Here is a 24,358-nt window from a genome sequence, read left to right on the forward strand (position 1 = left end):
TGACTATTCAAAAGTGCTTGTATTGAGTTTATTTGAATGAAGATTATTTCTATTTCTATTTGATATAAGGAACAATTATTAGATGTAGAATATAGAAAAAAACTAATTGAGTAATATTTTAGTGAAAAAATCACTAAACAAGTATAGACAAACCAGTTGAGGACTATAGTATAGTTAGACCACTCTGGATGAGTGGTTATTTTTGGAAAAGTAAATCCAGTAAAAAGTTTAAGACCAGGGATGTTATGGATATGAAATTTCGGATCCGGATTGGTTTCGGATATAGGAATGATTATTATACCGGATACGGATATGAAATTATTTCGGATCATCCGTTAGTTTCGGATAATTTCGGTTACGGATATTAATTTTTTAAGTCATTTCAAAAGTAAAATACAAATAGCTAATAAAATGGTTACATAACGTGTCTCAATTAGGCTCCGCCCCTATCCGATATCATCCGAAAGTTATTTCAGATTTGCTTACGGTTACAAATATATTTTTATATCGGATATCGGTTTCAGTTACGGTTACGGAGCTCCGTAACATCCTTAGTTAAGACAAACCAGTAAAGACGGTAGATCACTGAACGAGATGGGTGGTCCGGATGCTGTGATAAATGCTGTTCCTGGTTGGGTTCCTGGTGAACCAGGCACTCAATCTGATGATGAGTGGGACGATCCTCAGCGCGTACTGCTTATATTTCGTTCTGTAAAAGATATTAATCTTTATTTAATACTAGCTGTCCCGGCAAACGTTGTTTTGCCATATAAATCAACTAGCTTTCGCCCGCGGCTTCGCTCACGTTAATTTATCCCCTTGGGGGTGGAATTAATCAAAATCCTTTCTTAGCGGATAGAGGACATAGTGATCTATCAACGCACAGCCCAAATCACTGGACGGATCTAGTTGTCCAGGCAAACGTTGTTTTGCCATATAAATTAATAAATTTGGCATGCAGGTAGATGTATTTTTTAATGACGTAGGCATCCGCTAAGACAAAAGAGCCGATTCTCAGACCTACTGAATATGCATATAAAATTTCATAAAAATCGATGAAGCCGTTTCAGAGGAGTATAGTAAAAACTAGGGGTTGGTGATAGAAGTGCGAAAATTTATGGTTGTATGTATTTTTAATGATAATAATAAAAAAATTGTCAATTTCAAACCGATCGGGCTGAGACTTTGCATGCATAAAGCTACTATGACGTAGGCATCCCCTAAGAAAGAATTTTGATAAATTCCACCCCTAAGGGGATAATATAACGCGAGCGAAGCCGCGGACAAAAGCTAGTTATTGTATAACGTTGATTTCATTTTATTTATTGATAGTTTTTGGGTTATATTCGGTCTAAGTTTGTTTTTAATTATAATTGATTAATTTAGTTTGATTAGATTCTGATTGTAATTTATAATATGTACATATAGGGTGGTATACCATAAAATGTTAATAAAAGAAAATTGTAATTAATTTTAATGGAGATAGATAAAATTAGCTATCTGTGGAAATAAATAAAAAAAAAGATATTGTTATACCGTGGCGTCGGCTCATATGATGTTGCAGCAGCGGCAGTAGCGCGGCCTGGCGCCGCCCGGCCCGGCCGGGGGCGTCACCGGGGCGAAGTACGCATGCACCTTTATATTCGGCAGGTGATTCTGAAGCAAAACCACATGTTATCACTGGGCGGAGGGCATTGTTAGTAATGTGGACTGATGATCTTATTGCTAGCAAAGTACCATGTCAGGATCTCTATGCGGTTCCCCCTAGAAACCATCGTGATAAATTCTTGCTGAATTTGTCACGATGTGCTAACTGACCTGACCTCATGCTCATCTTATCATCCGCCACTGGCGCCCCGCCAGCGTAAACCGTTAGCGCAGTTTGTTTTAACTCAAAAATATAAATTTTGTAAAATGTACTCTAATGTTTCAATATTAAAGTCTAATTTCGAATAATTGTAAGTTTTCAGTTATTACATTATATCCAGTGATTAAGTATTTGAATTTAACATATCGCATATCTAATACAATACTGGTGTAGTTCAGAAATTTTAAATTTTTGAAATTAGTCTTTAAAGCCACAATCATAAAGTGGACTTTCCAAAATTTTAAAATTTTTGAGTTACGCCAATATTATAATAAGTGTGATTAACTCAAAAAATACAAATATTATAAAATGCACTCTAAATATTTGATATTAAAGTCTAGTTTTAAATATTTGTAAGTTTTCAGTTATTACATTATATCTAGTTAGAGTCGAACATATGTGTTAACTCAAAAAATACAAATATTGTAAAATGCACTCTAAATATTTGATATTAAAGTCTAGTTTTAAATATTTGTAAGTTTTCAGTTATTACATTATATCTAGTTTCGACTATATGTGTTAACTCAAAAAATACAAATAGTTTCTAAATATTTGACATTATTTTATTACATTATATCAATTTATGTCTTATCTTGTGTACTATATGTTTACTTATATCCTGTGTACTATATGTTTACTTACTCTCAGCTTCCTTATAGCGTTCCTCGTCACTAGCTGGCAGTCGTACAGCTCGATGAGCTGCAAATTGTTGCAGGAGATCAGGTGTTCCAGCGCACCGTCAGTCACCAGGGGACAGTTGTCCAAACCTGCACCACAAGAGAGGTTACTGACGACCTCGATGGTCTAGTAGGTTAGCATACTGGTTTAGTTCCGATGATCGTGGGTTTGAATCCTCGACGCAAACATTTGTGTATATGAGTATGATTGTTTATATCGATCTGGGTGTTTTGAATTAATGAAATGAAAAACTATTTATTTATTTAGTAAAATAAACTTACATTGAAGCACTTTTGAATAGTTATCACATTTTTTTTAATCTACCGCTCATTCGGAACGCAGACTTAAAAAAATATTGTTCAAAATTACATTTAAAAAAAAATTGTATCTACGAACTGCCATGTAGCAATCTCGGCATATCGAAATATAATAATTACTTCAGTAACAAAATAAATCTGTTATATTTCGATTTAGTGTCCTAATCTTAATCATAATCTAAATATATATAACTCAAAGGTGACTGACATAGTGATCTATTAACGCACAGCCCAAACCACTGGACGGATCGGGCTGAAATATGGCATGCAGGTAGATGTTATGACGTAGGCATCCGCTAAGAAAGTATTTTGATTCATTCTACCCCCAAGGGGATAAAATAGGGATGAAACTTTGTCAATTTTAAACCGATCGGGCTGAGATTTTGCATTCATAAAGCTACTATGACGTAGGCATCCCCTAAGAAAGGCTTTTGATATATTCCACCCCTAAGATGCTAAATTAACGCGAGCGAAGCCGCGTGCACAAGCTAGTAATATTATAAATGCGAAGTTTGTAAGTATGGATGTTTGTTACTCTGTCACGCAAAAACTACTGAACGGATTTTCATGAAACTTTACAGTAATATAGCTTATGCATCAGAATAACACATAGGTTATAATTTAATTAGATATTATGTAAAGTGTGCGGATGACTCGAATACATAATCATTTATTCATGTAGGACATTTTAGCCGCCTATAAACGTCAAGTATTTTGTATTAATAATTTTCTCCACGGTCCAGTTCAGTATATAGATTCAATAGAAATAGAAATAATCTTTATTCAAATAAACATAATAAAAGCACTTTTGAATAGTCAAGTTTTTTTATTCTACCGCTTATTCGGAATGCAGATTCATCACAAGAAGAATAAGCAAGAAACTTATGTGTTGCTCTTTTAAATAAATAAAGTGTGCGGAATTGAGAAGAACTGGCAAGAAACTCAACTGAACTTTTTTTAAAAGCCAGTTTATTTACAATGTATATTTATATAGGTGTCTATGTCTAACATTAAATGAAAATCCCGTGCATGAACAACTATTGCCATGCACGCTCGTCATTCAAGTGATCGTTTAGTGAGTAATAGGCTTTGCTGATATATAAAAAAACTACTGTTAAAAGTTATGTATAATAATAATAATAATTTATAATAATTTAATAATAATTTATTTGCTTAAAAAACACAGTATAAAAGATGGTAATTAAAACTTAGTATCATGTGTTTTGCCATAGTAGTGGCATGCAAAATAGTATTGTATATATATGTTTATGTAGTATGTATATATATGTTTACTACAATAAATAGCCCTTATTCTAGCATAATTAGGTAGTTTATAAGAAAAATCTCTGCGGGTACAGGATGATCATGTCAGTATCTGATTTAACAGATATTTTGAATTTATTTAAAGGAAATTCCAGTACATCCTTTGGTATCTTATTGTAGAGTTTTATACCCATTCCTCTAAAAGACCTATTGACTAAACGATACATGAGACACAATTGTTATTACGCTATAAGTGCGTTATGATGGTTATAACTAATGTGACCATTTATTCAAAAACACAATTGACATGATAGTCCAATATTAAAAATCTTTTTAAATTTACCTATTCAGAAAAAGAGATGAATTAAATATATCCGATAAATATAATTAAACATTTTGTTTATTCATAGATAGTTTATATTTATCTGAAAAATATAAAATGTTTTGTTATCGGAGGAACAAATTTGACTTTTTAGAAGTATTTAAGTAAGAATGACATCTCATATACACATTTTTTTATACTCGATTGCTAGTTACAACAACTAATACAATAGGCTCGTCGACAAGTAACATTTCGCACCGTTACCGAAAACGGGACAGTATATTTCGTCCCATGAAAACTAGCCGTTTCGGGGACACCGGGACTCGTAATTATAAAAAGGGACTGTCCCGTTCATTACGGGACGTCTGGTCACATTAGTTATAACACACTAGGCGGAGTTTCAGACCGAGCCAAAGCCGAGGATGTCAAATTAAATTAATTAATTACATTAGACATAAAAAAAACAAAAATCCATGTTCGAGGTAGTTTTATGGTGACTCCCATACAGGAGAAGATCTTAGAGGCTCTCTAAAATCTTCTCCTGATTACAGGAGAAGATTTTAGAGGTACGCCTAAGGTGGTACGGTCATTGTCATGCGAGCATTAGACCACATGACAAGAACAGTGCCTGACATAAGTACCCAGCCCAGAAGACGCGGCAGACCCCGTCTCACATGGAGGTCCGTTATTGAGAGGGATATAAAAAGCGCCAAAATAACATCCCAGACGACACAGGACAGAACGTCCTGGTGAAGACTGACCAGACGGGCCGACCCCAAATAAAAGGGACCAAGGCCAGGCTAAAGATTAGACATAAAAAAAATTACCCAGTACGGTGAGGTGTTCCGCGGCACACGGCGACATAGATAACTGCCTGATGCCATAGTCTGTAATCAGCTCGCAGTGGGACAAGGTCTGAGAACAAGTATAGAGTAGAATAGAATAGAAAATCATTTATTCAAATAAACTTAATTTAAGCACTTTTGAATAGTCATAACAATTTGTTTTTTATCTACCACTCGTTCGGAAAGCTGTCTCATCACAAGAACGAGCAAGAAAGTTTTGTGTGTTGCTCTTTTAAATACTCCTAGTAAGTTCATATTTACAAGTCGAAACGTGTGAATACAAACTACCAACCAGCACTAATTTTTTGGGTCAAATATAAATATGCAATAAGATTAAATCAGTCGTAGTGATAAGAGCAGACCAGCCCCTACAAGCAGCACTCGTTCACGAGTATGACGGATGAGCCAGCCATCACTGCACTCGACCATATTTTACACGGCCCACCACGCTGCCACATGTCTGGACATAGAATAGAATATAATATCTATACATATAAATAAAATTGGAGTGTCTGTTTGTAATATTGAAATAACCGTTTTTTACTACATGCATATGAATATAAATACGGTATTTACACCAAATAACATTTTTTACAATTTTTGTCTGTCTGTCTATAGATCTCTTTGTTTCGGCTAATCTCTGGAATGGCTGGACCGATTTTGATGGGACGGTATGTACCGTATTTATATTCATATGCATGTAGTAAAAAACTGTTATTGCAATATTACAAACAGACACTCCAATTTTATTTATATGTATAGATATGAATTACCATTAGATTGATGTAAATCATAAAAAAACGATTTACATTGCAAAAATATTTATTGTAAGAATAAGAAGTTCTTGAAGCTTTATAAGAGTAGCTGAACAATAGCAAACGCAAAGCAAAGCACAGTAATATGTGTGGACCAAAACGAAACGTCATCGAGGTGTACATTTGTGACAGCGCCATCTAGTGGCCGGCGGCGGACAACGTGACACGCTGAACATAATATTAGGTCCTTACATATGAAATTGGCATTATGACGTGACACGTTGAATATGAGAACAATAATATGCCCCCTCCGATAGATCCCCCGTCCAATTCAAACGGGGATCGATATTACGACGGCCTGAGTCGAGGTTCGAACCCCTAGCGGTGCCCTCAGACTAAAGTCGTATCTGTCAGGCGGGAGTTGGCCTTCAGCCGCTCCATAAGTCCTTCCTTTGGTTTGGAGTGCCATCTGCACTCGCCCCTATCGTCCGGTGAAGCTGTAAAGGCCAGCTGCGGACAACAGCATTAGAGTAATCCGGAAAAAAAATGTGAATGGACCAAAACGAAACGTCATCGAGGTGTACATTTTAGCAGCGACATCTAGATTTGGGCTTACCAGCTTCTCCAGCCTGGGGCAGCCCATCGCGAGGTGTACCAGGGTAGCGTCCGTGATCAGCACGCACTCCTCCAAGTCCATACGCTCTAGCAGTCTGCAGCTCTGTTGGAGAAACCATATGACTGTTGCGGAGCAATAATAAATAACCCTGAACAATTGGGGAGGGAAACGATAAAACCATCGTGATAAATTCTTGGTGAATTTGTCCATATAGGGTCCATTTACCAAGGTCATCGTATAACAGTGAGAGCTAACGGTATACCCACCCTAGCAAGCGCCTGGAAGCCGGCGTCGGTAAGCTGCGCGCACAGGGCCAACTCCAGGGTCACCAGGTCCGGACAGCGGGCCGCCAGTGATGCCAGGGCTGCATCCGTCAGCCTGGTACACCCTGACACGCACAGCCTCCTCATACTGCCACCCAGCTTCGAGATGGACTCATCTGTCAGGTTCTGTGGATGAAGATATAATATTAGTAAGGATATGGGTCAGAGAACTAAGGTCCCGATGGCTGGTCATATCTGTCGCAGAACCGGTGCTCGCTGGAGTAGACGAGAGGGAGACTGGAGGGACGTAAGGAGAGAGGAGATGAAATTATTATTACAATTATTTTCTATATTTATATAGGTGTCTATATCTAACATTAAATGAAAATCCCGTGCATGAACAACTACTGCCATACACGCTCGTCATTCAACTTTTTTTTATACCACGTAGATGGCAACCAAGCATACGGCCCATCTGATGGTAAACGGTTACCGTAGCTTATGGACGCCTGAAATACCAGTATATTTATTGGAGAGAGTTTGTTTACGTTCTGTTCTATTCTATTCTATGCTACTTACATCACATCCTTGCACGTTAAGCACCTCCAGATCTGGACAGTAGGTAGCCAGACACGAGACTGCTTTGTCATTCACATTCTTACAACCTGAAACATGCAATTAGACACTTCATGTTATCCTCTGCTTCTTCCTTCTCCGACAGACCTCATCTGCTTCTTCCTTACCCTACAGACCATTTCTTATATTATCTTATTCAATTGGTATTTACAGTTTTTTGGATTTTTATATATTTTACTGCTTATCATCTGCTTCTTCCTTATCCGACAGACCTCATCTGCTTCTTCCTTACCCTACAGACCATTTCTTATATTATCTTATTCAATTGGTATTTACATTTAGTGGTAGATAAAAAACAAATTGTTATCATTATTCAAAATTGCTTAAATTAAGTTTATTTGAATAAATGATTTTCTATTCTATTCTATTTTTATGCTTCTAATTTTTACTGTATTATTATAATACATCATAATATAGCCTTATTTATTTCCTCCTTCGTCTCTAATCAAGTCTAATCAAGTCTCGTTCCACTTTAATCAAGCTTCCTCTAGAAACGTCGTATCTATTAAAAGAAATCGCTTCAAAATCCGTTGCGTAGTTTTAAATATTTAAGCATACATAGGGACGGACAGACAGCGACAGCGACTTTGTTATATACTATGTAATGACTACATACCTCTACAAATAAAACTAAGCATACATAGGGACGGACAGACAGCGACAGCGACTTTGTTTTATACTATCTAATGACTACATACCTCTACATATAAAACTAAGCATACATAGGGACGGACAGACAGCGACAGCGACTTTGTTTTATACTATCTAATGACTACATACCTCTACAAACAAAACTAAGCATACATAGGGACGGACAGACAGCGACAGCGACTTTGTTTTATACTATCTAATGACTACATACCTCTACATATAAAACTTTTTAATTTAGGACAGCCTCTGGCCAGCGCCTCCACGCCATTCTCTGTTATCGACTGACACCAGGAGACGTTCACATGTGTCAGCAACTGTTGACAAATAAAAAAAAAACATTGCAATCTTAGGTTGAGTTATGTTGTATTAAGTTGTTGGGATCGGAAATTGCTTCCTCCGCCGACCCAATTCGTCGGAGACGAGCTAGACGGAGGAGGGATGTTGTTCCTCTCCCTCCGCAAGGGCCAGGGGCGGCGGCCGTGGGGGCGGCTGCCTCCCCGTCGACATCGCAGCCTTGAGAAGGTGCGCGCGTGTACCCGCGCTACTTCTTCTGAAGAAGAGTAGTGACCCGTCTACTGAGATGGGTCCCCGCCGTCGGAGCTGCGGAAGAATGCTCGCGCACACCCGGAGCTCCGGCAACAAGCAGTAGAGGTACACCTTGGGGTTTTAGCCGGTAGGAGTCCGGCAGTACCCGCTCGTTACCCCTGGAGCGGGCGGGCCTCCATGACGGATTTCCCCAAGAAAAAAAAAAAAGTTGTTGGGATCGGGACCCAATCACTGGATTGAACTACATCAACCAAAAGTATTAACATCAGAACAGCATTATAAGCCAAGAATGCTTAGAGAGGTCATTGAAATACAGAAATATAAAAATTTCAATCGATAAGACGGTTACAGGCTCTCTAATTCCTGGAATCCAGTGATTGGTTTAATTAAACAAAAACAAAAAAACGCGATCGAAAAGTGTATTAAATGTACGTGAAGATACTGTGAGTACAGTTTGCCGAGATGAATATCGAGCGAGTTCCAGTAGTAGCAACAAACGAAGACGTGTGAAGGTAGACGCATATGTCTGCCCATAAAAAGATTTCATTTTCCATCTACCCGCTGCTGTTCAGTGTACCCGTGATCATGGTGGTTGAAACACTGCCGAAATATCGGTAACTCAGCAAATAAATATAAAACGTGGTAAGATCCCGTGATTTTTCCTAATTATACGTATAAATATATTGTATTAAGATACTGTAGTTTTTTATCATCCTTTTTAACCTATTCTTCCCACTGTCCTACTTTTAAGACACTACATTATTTTTTTTTTCAACAAACATTTTTTTTTTAATTTAGACACATTTAATCTTTCATCAAGACCCAAGTTAAGCTAGCTAAAGCTTGTGTTATGGGTACTAGACAACTGATACAAATACATAGATATATATTTTTTCGTAAATACATACATATTATACATAGAAAACACTCAGACCGACACAAACAATCATACTCATGAATACAAATGTTTGTGCCGTGCGAGGAATCGAACCCGCGACCATCGGACGTAAAGCGGTGTGCTAAACCACTAGACCACCGAGGTCGTCTAATTGCCTTAAATACATAGATACTTTTTTTTGTAATTGCATACATCTATACACACTTATAATAAAACAGTACAGGTCAAATGTCTGTACATCGAAAAAAAAAAACGCCAAAAACCAAGGCAGACGATGTAAGAAGGAAATGGAACACATTTAGATTTTTTTCAAATTTATTATTTCTCTGTCTAATCTCCGAAATTGATGGACTGATTTTAATTAAATTTTGCATGCAGGTAGCTTACACCCCCGGTCAACATCTTAGATACTTTTAATCACGGAAAATTAAAGATTTCCCGTGGGATAGTTAACAATATATATTAATAGGGATAAGGCGATTCTTAGTAATGTGGAGTAATAACCTATTGTTGCTCATATTTGTCTGAAACCAACATGGTAAATTGCGAAGATGAGCTGACAGATCTGATTTCATGCTCTTATCATACTCCACTGGTGCCCCACCAGCGTGGACCGTTAGCGCAGGCCGGTGCACTATTCCATTCTCATACATATAAAAGGGAAAAATTAAAATTATAATGTAAAAAACTTGATGTTCATAAGCGGCTAAAATGTCCTATATGAATAAATGATTTTTGAATTTGAATTTACTATAGCTACTAATGAAATTTGTATTTTAAAATATTTTGTCTATTAAAATACTTTTTTTTGGTAGTAAGACATATTTACGTCATTTTAATATATATTATAACTTTTTTTTAATGGATTAAGACCTTAATCCTATTAAATCGATGCTTGGTAATTTATATTATTAACCGGGTCATAACAATAATTTTAATTTATAAGTAATGAGTTAATATACATTATTATTATTATTACTTTATTCACAAATGTAACAAATCTCGTTACACAATAGCACATCAATAGTAATTACATTTTTAAGATATTATGTCACAATTATTATTTTAAATATTCAAAATAATAAATTAAATAATATATAACATACTAATAAAAGTTACTTAATGTAAATTGTCATAATTTTATATTGGAATTCAGATATTCCGTCACATTGTAAAAAGTATGTTGCTCGAAATATTATTTTATTTTGTTCTTAAATTCTGTTGATGTTAATTGCATTGTTTTATTTGATAGTTTATTGTACATTTTTATTTTTAAGTAAATACCTTGTTTTATTGTTTTTGCAAGTCGTAATCTTGGTAATTGTAATTTATGTCCATTTCGTGTCAAGTAATTTTTTACGCAGTGTATTGCTCTTTTCGTGTATGTCTAACAAGGAGTGGTATATGAACAATGATGTAACTGTCATTATACGCTTTATTTATATTATTGACCGGGTCATAACAATAATTTTATGGAAAATAAAGGTATTTACTTATTTACCACGGCTAGTGCAACCTAGTTCAAACGTCGAGATAGACAAATACCTTTATCTATACATCTATACATATAAATAAAATTGGAGTGTCTGTTTGTAATATTGAAATAACCGTTTTTTACTACATGCATATGAATATAAATATGGTACATACACCAAAAAACCACTTTTTACAATTTTTGTCTGTCTGTTTGTTCCGGCTAATCTCTGAAATGGCTGGACCGATTTTGACGGGACTTTTTTTGGCAGGTAGTTAATGTAATAAGGAGTAACTTAGGTTACTTGTATTTTAGAAAAATAATGTTAAATTCCATGCGGACGAAGTCTGAGGTGCATCTAGTATTTAATAAAACTCACCGGACATCCGTCTGAGAGTGCCTTCAACGATATATCCGTTATGCTTGGACACGAGTCTAGATTTATTCTGAAAAAATAACGCAATTTTACATCATTACATAGTATAAAACAAAGTCGCTGTCGCTGTCTGTCCGTCCATATGTATGCTTAAATCTTTAAAAGAACGTAACGGATTTTTCTAATAGATAGAGTGATTCAAGAGGAAGATTTACATATATAATACATGTAGACCCGTGCGAAGCCGGGGCCTAGTTTTATATAAATAGTACACTCAGTTGGTAATTATTTCATTAATAATTACCAACCAGAAATAATGATACACCCTAATCCTTTGTAATATAAATTTACTTAAAACAACAATTATTTAAAAGAGCAACACGCAAGTTTCTCGCTCCTTCTTCTTGTGATGATGTTATATAAATATATCCCTCTCAATTGGTAATTATTTAATTGTGTTTAATTTTAAAAATTGTTACCATATCTTGTAATCGTTTATATAAAAAAACATCTAATCAAAAGAGCAACACACAAGTTTCTTGCTCATTCTTCTTGTGATGAATCTGCGTTCCGAATGAGCGGTAGAATAAAAAATATAATCAATTTGAATAAAGATTATTTCTATTTCTATTAGTTTGTAATAATGGGTTCAGTTCTGTACTCTGCTTATCTTGGGACTAGTATAGTGTGACATATAACTCAGGTGACTGATATTGGTGATCTATCAACGCACAGCCCAAACCACTGGACGGATCGGGCTGAAATTTGGCATGCAGGTAGATGTTATGACTTAGGCATCCGCTATGAAAGGATTTTGATTAATTCTACCCCCAAGGGGATAAAATAGGGGATGAAAGTTTGTATGAAACTTTGTCAATTTTAAACCGACCGGGCTGAGACTTTGCATGCATAAAGCTACTATGACGTAGGCATCCCCTAAGAAAGGATTTTGATAAATTCCACTCCTAAGGGGATAAATTAACGCGAGCGAAGCCGCGGGTAAAAGCTAGTTTACTATAATATTATTACAGAAGACCTCGATGGTGTAGCTAGAGGTTTATCGTACTGCTTTTACTGCCGATGGTCGCGGGTTTAATTCCTCGCAGGGCACAAACATTCCTGAGTATGATTTTATTATTTAATAATATTTATATTATCAGGTATCACACACTAGTGTGTATTAGGTAGTTAGGATATTTTCTATGTATTTAACAAAAATATGTTAAATATATTCAAGCATATAGTCCCAAGCAAAGCAATGCTTGTGTTATGGGTACTAGACAACTGATACAAATAGTTTTTTTAATACATACATAGAAAGCACCTAGACTGACACAAACAATTATACTCATGAATACAAATGTTTGCTCCTTGCGAGGAATCGAACCCGTGACTATAGAAAGTAAAGCAGTGTGCTAACCGCTAAGCCACCGAGACTATTGTCATATATATACAAAAACATACCTTTGCAGTTTATTACATTTCCTTCCTAAAGCTTGACAGGTTTGGTCTGTGATTTTCTTACATTTATTCAAGTTTAAATCTTCTATGTTTGGACACGACTGAAAGAACAGAACAGAAGATAGGTTAACAAAGGTTATACAATTAAAATAATTAAATTTACTAGAAACATTGTCCAAATATTTATTGAACACAGCCTATATAGCGGTAGATTATAAAATGTAATGACTATTCAAAAGTGCTTCAATGTAAGTTTATTTGAATAAATGATTTTCTATTCTATTCTTCTATTCTAACACTCACACTCACACTCACTCAGACTTACTCTCACCACTGTCGTAGACCCCATGCAGTTTGTCCTAGACCCCTGGGAGTCGATATACCACTTTGGGAATCACTTTCTTGGGTGGGTGTACCCAAGAAAGTAATTCCCAAAGTGGTATATCGACTTCCAGGGGTCTATTGAGGCTAGATGATGGAGTATTTTCATTAAGGAAGGAGTGGCAAAAATCACTTTGCCTATCCGAACACTTCTGGAACCGTTGGCTTAGAGAGTATTTACCGACTCTAAAACCTAGAAAACAGCAAGGAGTCGTGTTCAAGAATTTTAAAGTTGACATCGTCTTACTAGTCGATCCTGATTTACCACGAGGAGTATGGCCTATGGGAGGAGTAACCAGGGTCTTCCCAGGCAAAGATGGAGTTGTGCGAGTAGCATATGTGGCCACTGAGGAGACCCGTGCGCAAACTGAACGAAGAAACAATTGTGTAGTAAAGTGCTACACGAGTGGGACGTCGTTGCAAACTATTTTTATACCTATTTTATTATTCTATAGACTACATAGCAACCTAATTGAAAGTGTTCAAAGACGTTATTTAAAGATACTTAGCTATAGATGCTTAGGTCGTAAACTTGCATCTTACAGTGAACGTCTGAAATACTTTAATCTGGACCCTTTATATATAAGACGACAAAATAATGACCTAACCTTGTTACATAAAATTATTCATCATCAGTTGGACTCGTCCACTCTTCTTTCTCTATTATTTATTCATTTATTTCAGGCAACTAGTCCCATATTATAAATACCTTATAGACTAACATACATATAATATAATATTTAAAAACTAATACTATTAAACTTTAATACGAGATTTAGATCACGCAACCGTAATTATAACACCTTCTATCTTCAGGTTTACTCAAATAATACTTCATATTATAATCCAATAGTTCGAATGTGTCGCCAATACAATGAAATTCTTGTCTCCAATAGAAATATAGATATTTTCCATTCAACGCTGGTCCAGTTCCGGAGACAATTAAATTTCCACCGTAAAGAGACAAATTATATTTAACATTGTACCAATTTTCTTTTCTTTAATATAAATAAAATTCTGTTAACATGATAATTCATTGCATTACGTAGTTATAGTATATATCATTTTATATTTAGTTTACTTTTTATTATATAACCTTATCTAGCTATCTAGCGTATATTGAATGCGTCTATATAATTTAGCTCTTAGGCATACATAGTGTTGGATTACAATCCAGTTTTGTACCGAACTACACGCTCCTAGTTATATTATTATATTGACTGTAATCTGTTTTGTATGCTAATAAATAAATAAATTATGTTTTTTTATAATATTATATTGTTTTTATATGACATAAGTCAATTTAATACACAAATATTGTACAATTACAATGGTGCTGTTTTACTTTTGCTCGTCGTCTTGGTCTCCATCCTTCACAATGACAAACTGCAAGGGATCTACGACAGCGGCCATCTTGTTTTTACTTTATGTTTTTAACACTAAACTTTACTACAGTTAGAAATTTACAAACAATTAATACTTGGTAAGAATGAGGGGTCTACCCAAAACCGAAAAATATGGCAAGATAAATTGTTACGGTGGCCCTTAAATGATAATATGTAACTTTAGATATACTAACATAGGCTAAGTACAATTGTTACTAACAAATTGGATCTCTGTTATCTGAATAAATAAATTTAAATAAATAAATAAGTGACGACACAATAAAGTTCCTCTGTTCTACATGAATATAAACATTTATTTATTTGCAGAATAGTGTTACGAGTACGTCTTAATAATCTTATAATTATAAATTTATAAAAATATATTATGATAATTAAAAATTATAGAAATAATTAATTATTAAGATTATAATTATAATTAAAATTACGGTCCAATGTACACAGGCATCCAAAATTTCTATACATTACTGACTGTGCGAACTCTGTTCCACCTCAAGATTCAATATGTCAAAGGTTTTTTGAAGTTTAGTTACGCAATAAATTTTTGAACGCACCCTGTTTGACAGGTATCAGAAAGTTTGTATGGGAAAATATAATTGTTTTTACTATTTTACATGCAATTTCTTCATCATCACCGTTTAAACCGTCCCAGGACTTCCACGAATATTTCAAGACTAAAATTAGTCAAATCGGTTCAGTCGTTGTCGAGTTTTAGCGAGACTAACGAACAGAAATTCATTTATATATATATATAGATTATGTTTAATAATTGAATTAAAATGTACTAATATTCTAATAGTTAAATTAAATTGTTTGTAGGTATATTAACAAATATAATTATTTTAAATGTCAAAAAAATCCTATAATGTACCTATACTGACCTATCCTTAATACTATAAAAATATTTTTCAAATGCTGAACCTATGCTGAATGAATGAATGAATGAATGAATGAATTATAAAGTCTAATTGTAAAAAGTTTAAAATTTTAGTCGGTCAGTCGGTATTTTTTTTATGTGATTTTCGATTTGAATGTTTCTTACTTGTGCTAATGTCTTCATAGATCCATCTCCGATACTCTCGCAGCCTCTCAATGAGAGCTGTCTCAGGAAACCACCGCATCTGTGCGATATGTTTTCTATAACTGGACCCTGGAAACAAATAACAATAAATATTATAGAATTATTCGTTACCCAAATGTTATTTAATAATAATAAGTAATAAATAACCCTGGACAATTGACACAGCGCCAACTAGTCCCACAGTAAGCAGAGCTTGTGTTATAAGTACTAGACAACTGATATAAATACTTTGTAAATACATACATATTATACATAGAAAACATCCAGACCGATAACGAACACAAACAATCATACTCATGAATACAAATATTTGTGCCGTGCGAGGAATCGAACCCGCGACCATAGGAAGGCGGTATGCTAAACCGCTAGACCACTGAGGCCGTCAAATAAAGTAAAACGTGTAAATATTATGTTCACGTTGTCCGCCGCCGGCCACTAGATGGCGGTGCTACAAATGTACACCTCGATGACGTTTCGTTTTGGTCCACACATATTTTTTTTCCGGATTACTCTAATGCTGTTGTCCGCAGCTGGCCTTTACAGATTCACCGGACGTTAGGGGCGAGTGCAGATGGCACTCCAAACCAAAGGAAGGACTTATGGAGCGGCTGAAGGCCAACTCCCGCCTGACGGATACGACTTTAGTCTGAGGGCACCGCTAGGGGTTCGAACCTCGACTCACAGGCCGTCGTAATATCGATCCCCGTTTGAATTGGACGGGGGATCTATCGGAGGGGGCATATTATTGTTCTCATATTCAACGTGTCACATCATAACGCCAATTTCATATGTAAGGACCTAATATTATGTTCAGCGTGTCACGTTGTCCGCCGCCGGCCACTAGATGGCGCTGTCACAAATGTACACCTCGATGACGTTTCGTTTTGGTCCACACACATTACTGTGTTCCACAACGATTACGATACGTTCGAAGGACCAAAAATTGCTTCTAATAGCATAAATTTTTGCAATGTAAATCGTTTTTTTTTATGATTTACATCAATCGAATAGTAATTATGTATATCTATACACATAAATAAAATTAGAGTGTCTGTTTGTAATATTGAAATAATAGTTTTTTACTACATGCATATAAATATAGATACGATACATGTACCAAAATAACATTCTTTACAATTTTTGTCTGTCGGTCTGTTTGTTCCGGCTAATCTCTTAAACAGCGGGACTTTTTTTGGCAGATAGCTGATGTAATAAGGAGTAACTTAGTACTTTCATTTTAGAAAAATAAAGTTATTTTCCACGCGGACGAAGTCGCGAGAACAGCTAGTATAATAATAAATTAGTGATGGGACTCGAGTGATTTTTTTTTCACTCGTGACTCTTCTGACTCTTGTTAGTAATGTGGACTTTAAGCCATTACTAGCAACGTACCATGTCAGGTTGACCTCCACGCGGTTCCCCCTGGAAACCATCGTGATAAATTCCTGGTGAATTTGTCACGATGGGCTAACTGACCTGACCTCATGTTCATCTTATCCTCCACTGGTGCCCCGCCAGCGTAAACCGTTAGCGCAGGCGGGTACCATTCGGGTATTCATTATATCATATCATCATCCATAAAAAAAATATACATATATTGTTAACTTACTTCCACATCTGTCTGGAATTCGAATAGGTCAATCCTTTGCCAATTTGATCCATCTAAAGCCAGTAAATTCCATAATTTCGACACCTGAAATTAAAATAACGAATTCAAATTCAAAAATCATTTGAAAGAAAGAAATTTATTATTTATTCATGTAATAAATACATGTAGATCAGAAAAATAACAAAAGCAGGGGCTGTAATTGAAGATAATAATGTATAACAGATTGCCAAAAGTTTGTATTCGCACGTTTCGAATTGTAAATGTAAAATTACAATGATTGTTTAAAAGAGCAACACGCAAGTTTCTCGCTCGTTCTTCTTGTGATGAGCTTTCCGAATGAGCGGTAGATTATAAGAATTATAACTATGACTATTCAAAAGTGATTAAATTAAGTTTATTTGAATAAATATTATTTCTAATTAATCAAATGAGCGGTAGATTAAAAGAATTATAACTATGACTATTCAAAAGTGATTAAATTAAGTTTATTTGAATAAATATTATTTCTAATTAATCAAATGAGCGGTAGATTAAAAGAATGATAACTATGACTATTCAAAAGTGATTAAATTAAGTTTATTTGAATAAATGATTTTCTATTAAAAGAATGATAACTATGACTATTCAAAAGTGATTAAATTAAGTTTATTTGAATAAATGATTTTCTATTCTATTCTATTCTAAACAAATATCCGATTTACCGATTTACTAATATTAAAATTTATAAAATTTTTGAACAAATTTTTTGAAAATAATCCATTTTATTACGTCAATGATTCTATGTCAAAATCAATTTTAAATTTATCGTAATGATTAATGTGTTTGATTATCAACGCACAGCCCAAACCACTTTGTAAAAGTTTGTATGCAGCAACTTTGTCAATTTGAAACCGATCGGGCTGAGACTTTGCATGCATAAATCTACTATGATGTAGGCATCCCCTAAGAAAGGATTTTGATAAATTCCACCCCTAAGGGGATTAAATAGGGGGTGAAAGTTTGTATAAATCTTCTTATATTTTCGACTGATTGAACTGAAATTAAAGATTGGGGCTACTATGATGAAGACGTTCACTTAAATAGGATTTTTATAAATTTAACCCTCATGGGGATAAAATAAGGGATGATACAATGTAAATGTATTAGTTTGAACCTATCAGTACCTAATGGAACGAATAAATTAAGACGAACAATATTTTTAGTTCTTTAGACTACATTTATTTTAGTAAAATAAAGTTAAATTCCACACGGACGAAGTCGCGGGAACAGCTAGTATGAGATAACTCCATTAAGTAGGCAAGTTGGAAGTTTGGGACCGGGAAGAAATTGGTCTTCTCGTCCAATTCCTGGCTTATCCTCAAAGTCTACCTGCGTGAGACGGATTTGGACTTACCTGAGCACAACGACAGAGGGAAACCACATCTAAATATGATAATATTCGTAGTAGTAACTCCTTGGGTAGCTTTTTGTTAATGTGGTTGTCATCTTCGCCCGAAAACCGAGCGATCTGCGAACAAATATACATTGTTAATAACCGTTAATAATCACACAGCGTCCTCTAGTCCTAAGCTAAGCAGAGCTTATGGGGGGGAAAGGGGATTGGTAGTAATGTAGACTTATGATCTTATTGCTAGCAATGCACCATGTCAGGTTGACCTCCACGCGTTTCCCCCTGGAAACCATCGTGATAAATTCTTGGTGAATTTGTCACGATGGGCTAACGGACCTGACCTCATGCTCATCTTATCATCCTCCACTGGTGCCCCGCCAGCGTAAACCGTTAGCGCAGGCGGGTGCACCATTCCATTATCATCCATAAAAAAAAAAAGCAGAGCTTATGTTTGTTTTTTTAGTAATAATGGGTTTGCGCTTGGTCTTACCTCATCTGATGGTAAATGATGGCAAGACCTTGGATGTAGCGTGTGTGGGTTTTTTTTTTAAAGGATGATAATGGAATGGTGCACCCGCCTGCGCTAACGGTTTACGCTGGCGGGGCACCAGTGGAGGATGATAAGATGAACATGAGGTCAGGTCAGTTAGCCCAACGTGACAAATTCACCAGATATTTATCACGATGGTTTCCAGGGGGAACCGCGTGGAGGTCGACCTGACATGGTACATTGCTAGCAATGGGATCATTAGTCCACATTACTAATAATTCCCTTCCCCCTGCGTGTGTGGGTTATGGGTACTAGACTGAGTTTTTTTTTTTCAACAATCCCGACGTGTTTTTTTTTTCTACAATCCCGACGAGTTTTTTTTTCTACAATCCCGATTTTCTACAATCTTCCCTGTTGGGAGAAGCTGTAAAGGCCAGCTGCGGCCAACAGTATTAACCTTATTATGTACCATCTGTACACGCGTCCGCGTGGAATTAAACTTTATTTTTCTAAAATAAAAGTAGCCTAAGTTACTCCTTATTACATCAGCTACTTGCCAATAAAAGTCCCGTCAAAATCGGTCCAGCCATTTCAGAGATTAGCCGGAACAAACAGACAGACAGAAAAAATTGTAAAAATGTTATTTTGGTATATGTACCGTATTTATATTCATATGCATGTAGTATAAAACGATTATTGTAATATAAATATTGTTAAGTTATATAAGTATTATGTATTATATGTTAATCATAATGCACCGCCCGGTGGAACCGGTGTCAGAGAGGTTGAAGAGTAATCGTCTATCATGGTATGGACATGTAATGTGTAGGAACGAGGATAATATTTTAAGAAAGGTGTTACATATGAATGTGGATGGTTATAAGAGCAGTGGAAGGTCTAGTCTAAAACGAGATGGATGGACTGTGTGAAAGATGATATGGCACAAACATTTGTATTCACGAGTATGATTCTTTGTATCGGTCTGGGTATTTTCTATGTATAATATGTATGTATTTACGACGAAAAAAAATATATCTATGTATTGGTATCAGTTTTTTATCTTGTAAGCTTTTTTTTTTTTGATCTTTTATTGTGTGAATTTCTGAGATGATTATTATTATTATTATTTTTTTACATTTTATATATATTTATATTTAAAAGTGTATCACCTACACGGGCCTTATTTAATATATTTTTTTTTGTGTTGAAGATATTGTTGAGGAGGATAAGAATTTATGTTAAAAAAGGTATTTAATATTTTTTTTAGGAGATATGTTTTGGATGGATGAATGTTTAATGTTTGCAGACTATTTTGAAGTGTTTTGGGTACAATACCGGTAGAGGATTATTATTATTATTATTATAAGGGCAGAGAAAGGCCGAAAAAGAGATGGATGGACTGTGTGAAAGATTTGTGTCTTATTGTAAATGTATGCGATTTGTGTTGTGTTGGAAGATAAAACATATTACGACGACCACAAATAAATGGGATAAGGAAGAAGCAGATGATGAAATCACCGCCCACATCTATCTCTGTTTGCCGTATGGTTGACTGGGAGAAAATGCCTCTAGATGTTAAGTCCGACATGTGCGCCATTATTTGTGTATCTATGCATTAAAGTTTAATCTTATATATAAAATTCTCGTGTCACAGTTTTCGTTCCCATACTCCTCCGAAACGGCTTGACCGATTCTCATGAAATTTTGTGAGCGTATTGAGTAGGTCTGAGAATCGGCCAACATCTATTTTTCATCCCCCTAAATGTTAGGGGTAGTCCACACCTAAATTTTGTTTTTGTTAGACAAAATTTTTAGTTTCTAGTTTTTTATGATACAACATACAAAAATAAATACAATCCTAAATTTTCACCCTTCTATCATCAACCCCTATTTTTTTTATAGCGTTATTAATTTATATGGCAAAACAATGTTTGCGGGGACAGCTATAAATAAATAAAAAAATTAATATAATAATAATAAAAATCAGTCATAACATAGGACAATAAAGGTTATCGTTGTACAAATGTTAATTGATAAGATACATATGAATATCATTACGTTCTGTCTGTCCTCACTACAATTACCGCGTCGTACATATTGCGCAGTTACGATATCATCTGCTTCTTCCTTATCCCATTTATTTGTGGTCGTCGTAATATGTTTTTCTCTTCCATTCATCTCTGTCCGCAGTCATCTCGTTATTCTCCCTTTATCATATCATACAATTACCGCTTCGTACATATTACGCAGTTACGATATCATCTGCTTCTTCCTTATCCCATTTATTTGTGGTCGTCGTAATGTTTTCTCTTCCATTCATCTCTGTTCGCAGTCATCTCGTTATTCTCCCTTTATCATATCATACAATTACCGCGTCGTACATATTACACAGTTACGATATCATCTGCTTCTTCCTTATCCCATATATTTGTGGTCGTCGTAATATGTTCTTCTCTTCCATTCATCCCTGTTCGCAGTCATCGCGTTATTCTCCCTTTATCATATCATCTTCCACATAATCCATCCATCTCTAAAACCATCCACATATATGCAGTTATCTATACATTTATACATATAAATAAAATTGTAGTGTCTGTTTGTAATATTGAAATAACCGTTTTTTACTACATGCCTATGAATTTTATTTTATAAACCACCTATTTTATAAACCACACTTAGGGAAATTTATTTTATAAACACACTTAGGGAAAAAAACACTATTATTATTGTCACATTTTCTCAGATTTATAAATATTCTTTATTGCACTTAAATACGTAAGTATATTAATCATAACTAATGTTAACAAAGGAGGACTTATCACTAAAAGAGATCTCTTCCAGTCAACCCAATAGAGTGTGGCATAGGAAGTGTTGAGGGGGTCAAAATGTGCAAATAATAATTTAATAAAAATGTCATAAATAATTAAAACTAAACATGAAAATATAATGTCCAAAATACACATACTAATACAATATACATATATGTACATGTATGTACTTGAATACCTAAAAAAAATTACATTTATAATAAATATATGATAAACAACATAAATATATGCTAAATCAAACAATAAATACTATAAAGATATATATACAATGATGACACTAATCATATAGCAGTAGAAAGGTAGTATGATTTTAACTTTTTCTTATTATTTTTATCTTTTCCTTAATTCAAATTCATATTCAAAATATCTTTATTCATGTAGGTCTATTACAGACTTATGATATGCCAAATCTACCATCAGTTCGGAATGATTTCGAGATGAGAAGAACTGACAAGAAACTCATCTTGTATTCTTTTCTCCTCTTTCATTAAAAGAAGGTAATACTCACCCACACGGGACTTAGCCAAGTGTGGGAGAGGTTGCGCTGTGTGAATATATTATAGATTTTTTAGATATGGGACATATTTTCAGTATTGTGGCTGTTTGTTAGACATATTGGGTGGATGTGGATGGATGGACATACTAGGATGAATATTTAGTGTTTGCATTATTATTATTAACCTCCACTGCTTCAACAGAGTGTGTTTGTGTTAGCATGAGTGGCTGCACTATTTCATTATGAATCATTAAAAAATGTCTGTTTATGAGGAGCAAATAAAATTTATTTAAAAGAAATAATTAAGAAAGATATTTAGAGAGTCACATTATTTAAATTAATTAAATAATTGTAACTAGTTTTCTTTTTACAATAAAAAAAATTGTTTTTTTTTTATACATAAAGTTAAGTACTTTTTAATTTTATGAAATGGATACTTGTCACTAAAAGCATTTTTACAAAAGTATTAAGTGGGTTGATGTCACACTGATTTTTTTTATGTCTTGTTATGATATAATTGTATTCATCCACTTGGCACCTGTGCAAATACTCATTTCCCTAATGTTTTAGTCATCCAAGGCCATCAAAAGTACATACATAATACCTATGTAACGGGACATGTATGTGTGAGTTGACTGGCCGCTTGGGGTCAATAAACTGACCCAACAAAGAAAACTGCAAGTCAATGCATGAATAATGATAACAATAAACAATTTAACAAACAAATATCATCCATATAAGTTTCAAAAACGTTTTGTATCCAAAACCGAATAAAACTTTTTTTTCCACATTTAAAAATAGAATTACATTGTTTACACTTCTAGTGTTATCACGAATGCGTTTGGAATGCATTGAAATTTTGTGCAAATATTATGTTTTATATGTATAAATGTAACTTTCTGAGTGCATTGAGAACAAAGGAACGAGCCCTGCGCCCTATAAGCGAGCATGTCAGCTGTTCCCAATCAAAACGAAAACAAACATTTGACAAACTGATCGATCGCACTTACATCGAATTTATTCCTTCCGGAATATGTCATACTCGGGTACGGCGTCACCTTGGCCACAATGTAAAATTTCACTTGTACACACGTCTCAAAAATTCTACTATTACCAAGATACAGCGCAATAGAAATATGGACGACTTATTTGATTTTTCACTGGCAGATCGACAAGAGATGTCTGTATATTATTTTTACTACGTCCAATTGTTTTTTTTTCTGCTTACGGTGCGTTCTGTTATCATAAATTTTTGAAGTACATGACAAATATTACTGATATAAATTTACAACATAATTTATTATCTAGAAAACAAGTATTATATTATAAACATTAAATTACAATAACAATTTTTGTTCAGAATATTATATTTCTGAACGAAACAAAAGAAAGAAATCTAGCATCTGTCATTTAATATGTGAAACTGTTGAAGCTAGAATTGAATGACCACAAATATTTAATTTGTCTACTTGTTCACAGATGGCGTTAAACAAGAATAATAGAGATCAGTAACATTATTATCTGTGCTATCATTCAGAAAATAAATACATCTCTCGTTTGTTAACATTATTTAACTTTTTTTAGTTTTTTGTTAGTTTTGTTTTAATATATTTTCTATGTTGACGTTAAGTTCCTTTTTTTATATCGATTGTTTTTCTATTGCCATAATATTTATTACGTTTTCTGTAGTAGCTGAATGAACATTTTGCCTG

The 24,358-nt window shown here is 34.6% G+C and overlaps 1 protein-coding gene across 1 annotated transcript; it reads right to left on the reverse strand.

The window, feature by feature from the left end:
- Window positions 1-1,543: 1,543 nt before the first annotated feature.
- LOC131852252 (F-box/LRR-repeat protein 2) lies at window positions 1,544-23,818 on the reverse strand. The gene is made up of 13 exons (XM_059202904.1): window positions 23,657-23,818; window positions 18,836-18,949; window positions 17,443-17,526; window positions 15,795-15,902; window positions 12,972-13,069; window positions 11,511-11,577; window positions 8,425-8,527; window positions 7,506-7,591; window positions 6,930-7,112; window positions 6,664-6,765; window positions 5,275-5,362; window positions 2,510-2,634; window positions 1,544-1,656 (listed from the first exon to the last, which is right to left on the reverse strand). The coding sequence occupies exons 1-13, from the start codon at window positions 23,684-23,686 to the stop codon at window positions 1,549-1,551; spliced, it is 1,296 nt and encodes a 431-aa protein (XP_059058887.1). The 5' UTR covers window positions 23,687-23,818; the 3' UTR covers window positions 1,544-1,548.
- Between the last annotated feature and the right edge of the window lie 540 nt (window positions 23,819-24,358).

The sequence above is a fragment of the Achroia grisella genome, unplaced genomic scaffold, assembly GCF_030625045.1.
Source record: "Achroia grisella isolate CSIRO2021 unplaced genomic scaffold, CSIRO_AGI_Agris_v1 utg841, whole genome shotgun sequence".
In the NCBI taxonomy this organism is placed as follows: domain Eukaryota; kingdom Metazoa; phylum Arthropoda; class Insecta; order Lepidoptera; family Pyralidae; genus Achroia; species Achroia grisella.

What these genes read in the sequence shown, in the direction of transcription:
- LOC131852252 (XM_059202904.1), bottom strand. Translation starts at nt 23,686, where the DNA reads ATGACATATTCCGGAAGGAATAAATTCGAT. An exon ending in GCTTCCAGGCGCTTGCTAGG is followed by an intron (nt 6,766 to 6,929) that starts GTGGGTATACCG and finishes TTTCTCCAACAG; the next exon opens with AGCTGCAGACTGCTAGAGCG. An exon ending in GCCCCAGGCTGGAGAAGCTG is followed by an intron (nt 5,363 to 6,663) that starts GTAAGCCCAAAT and finishes ACTTGTTCTCAG; the next exon opens with ACCTTGTCCCACTGCGAGCT.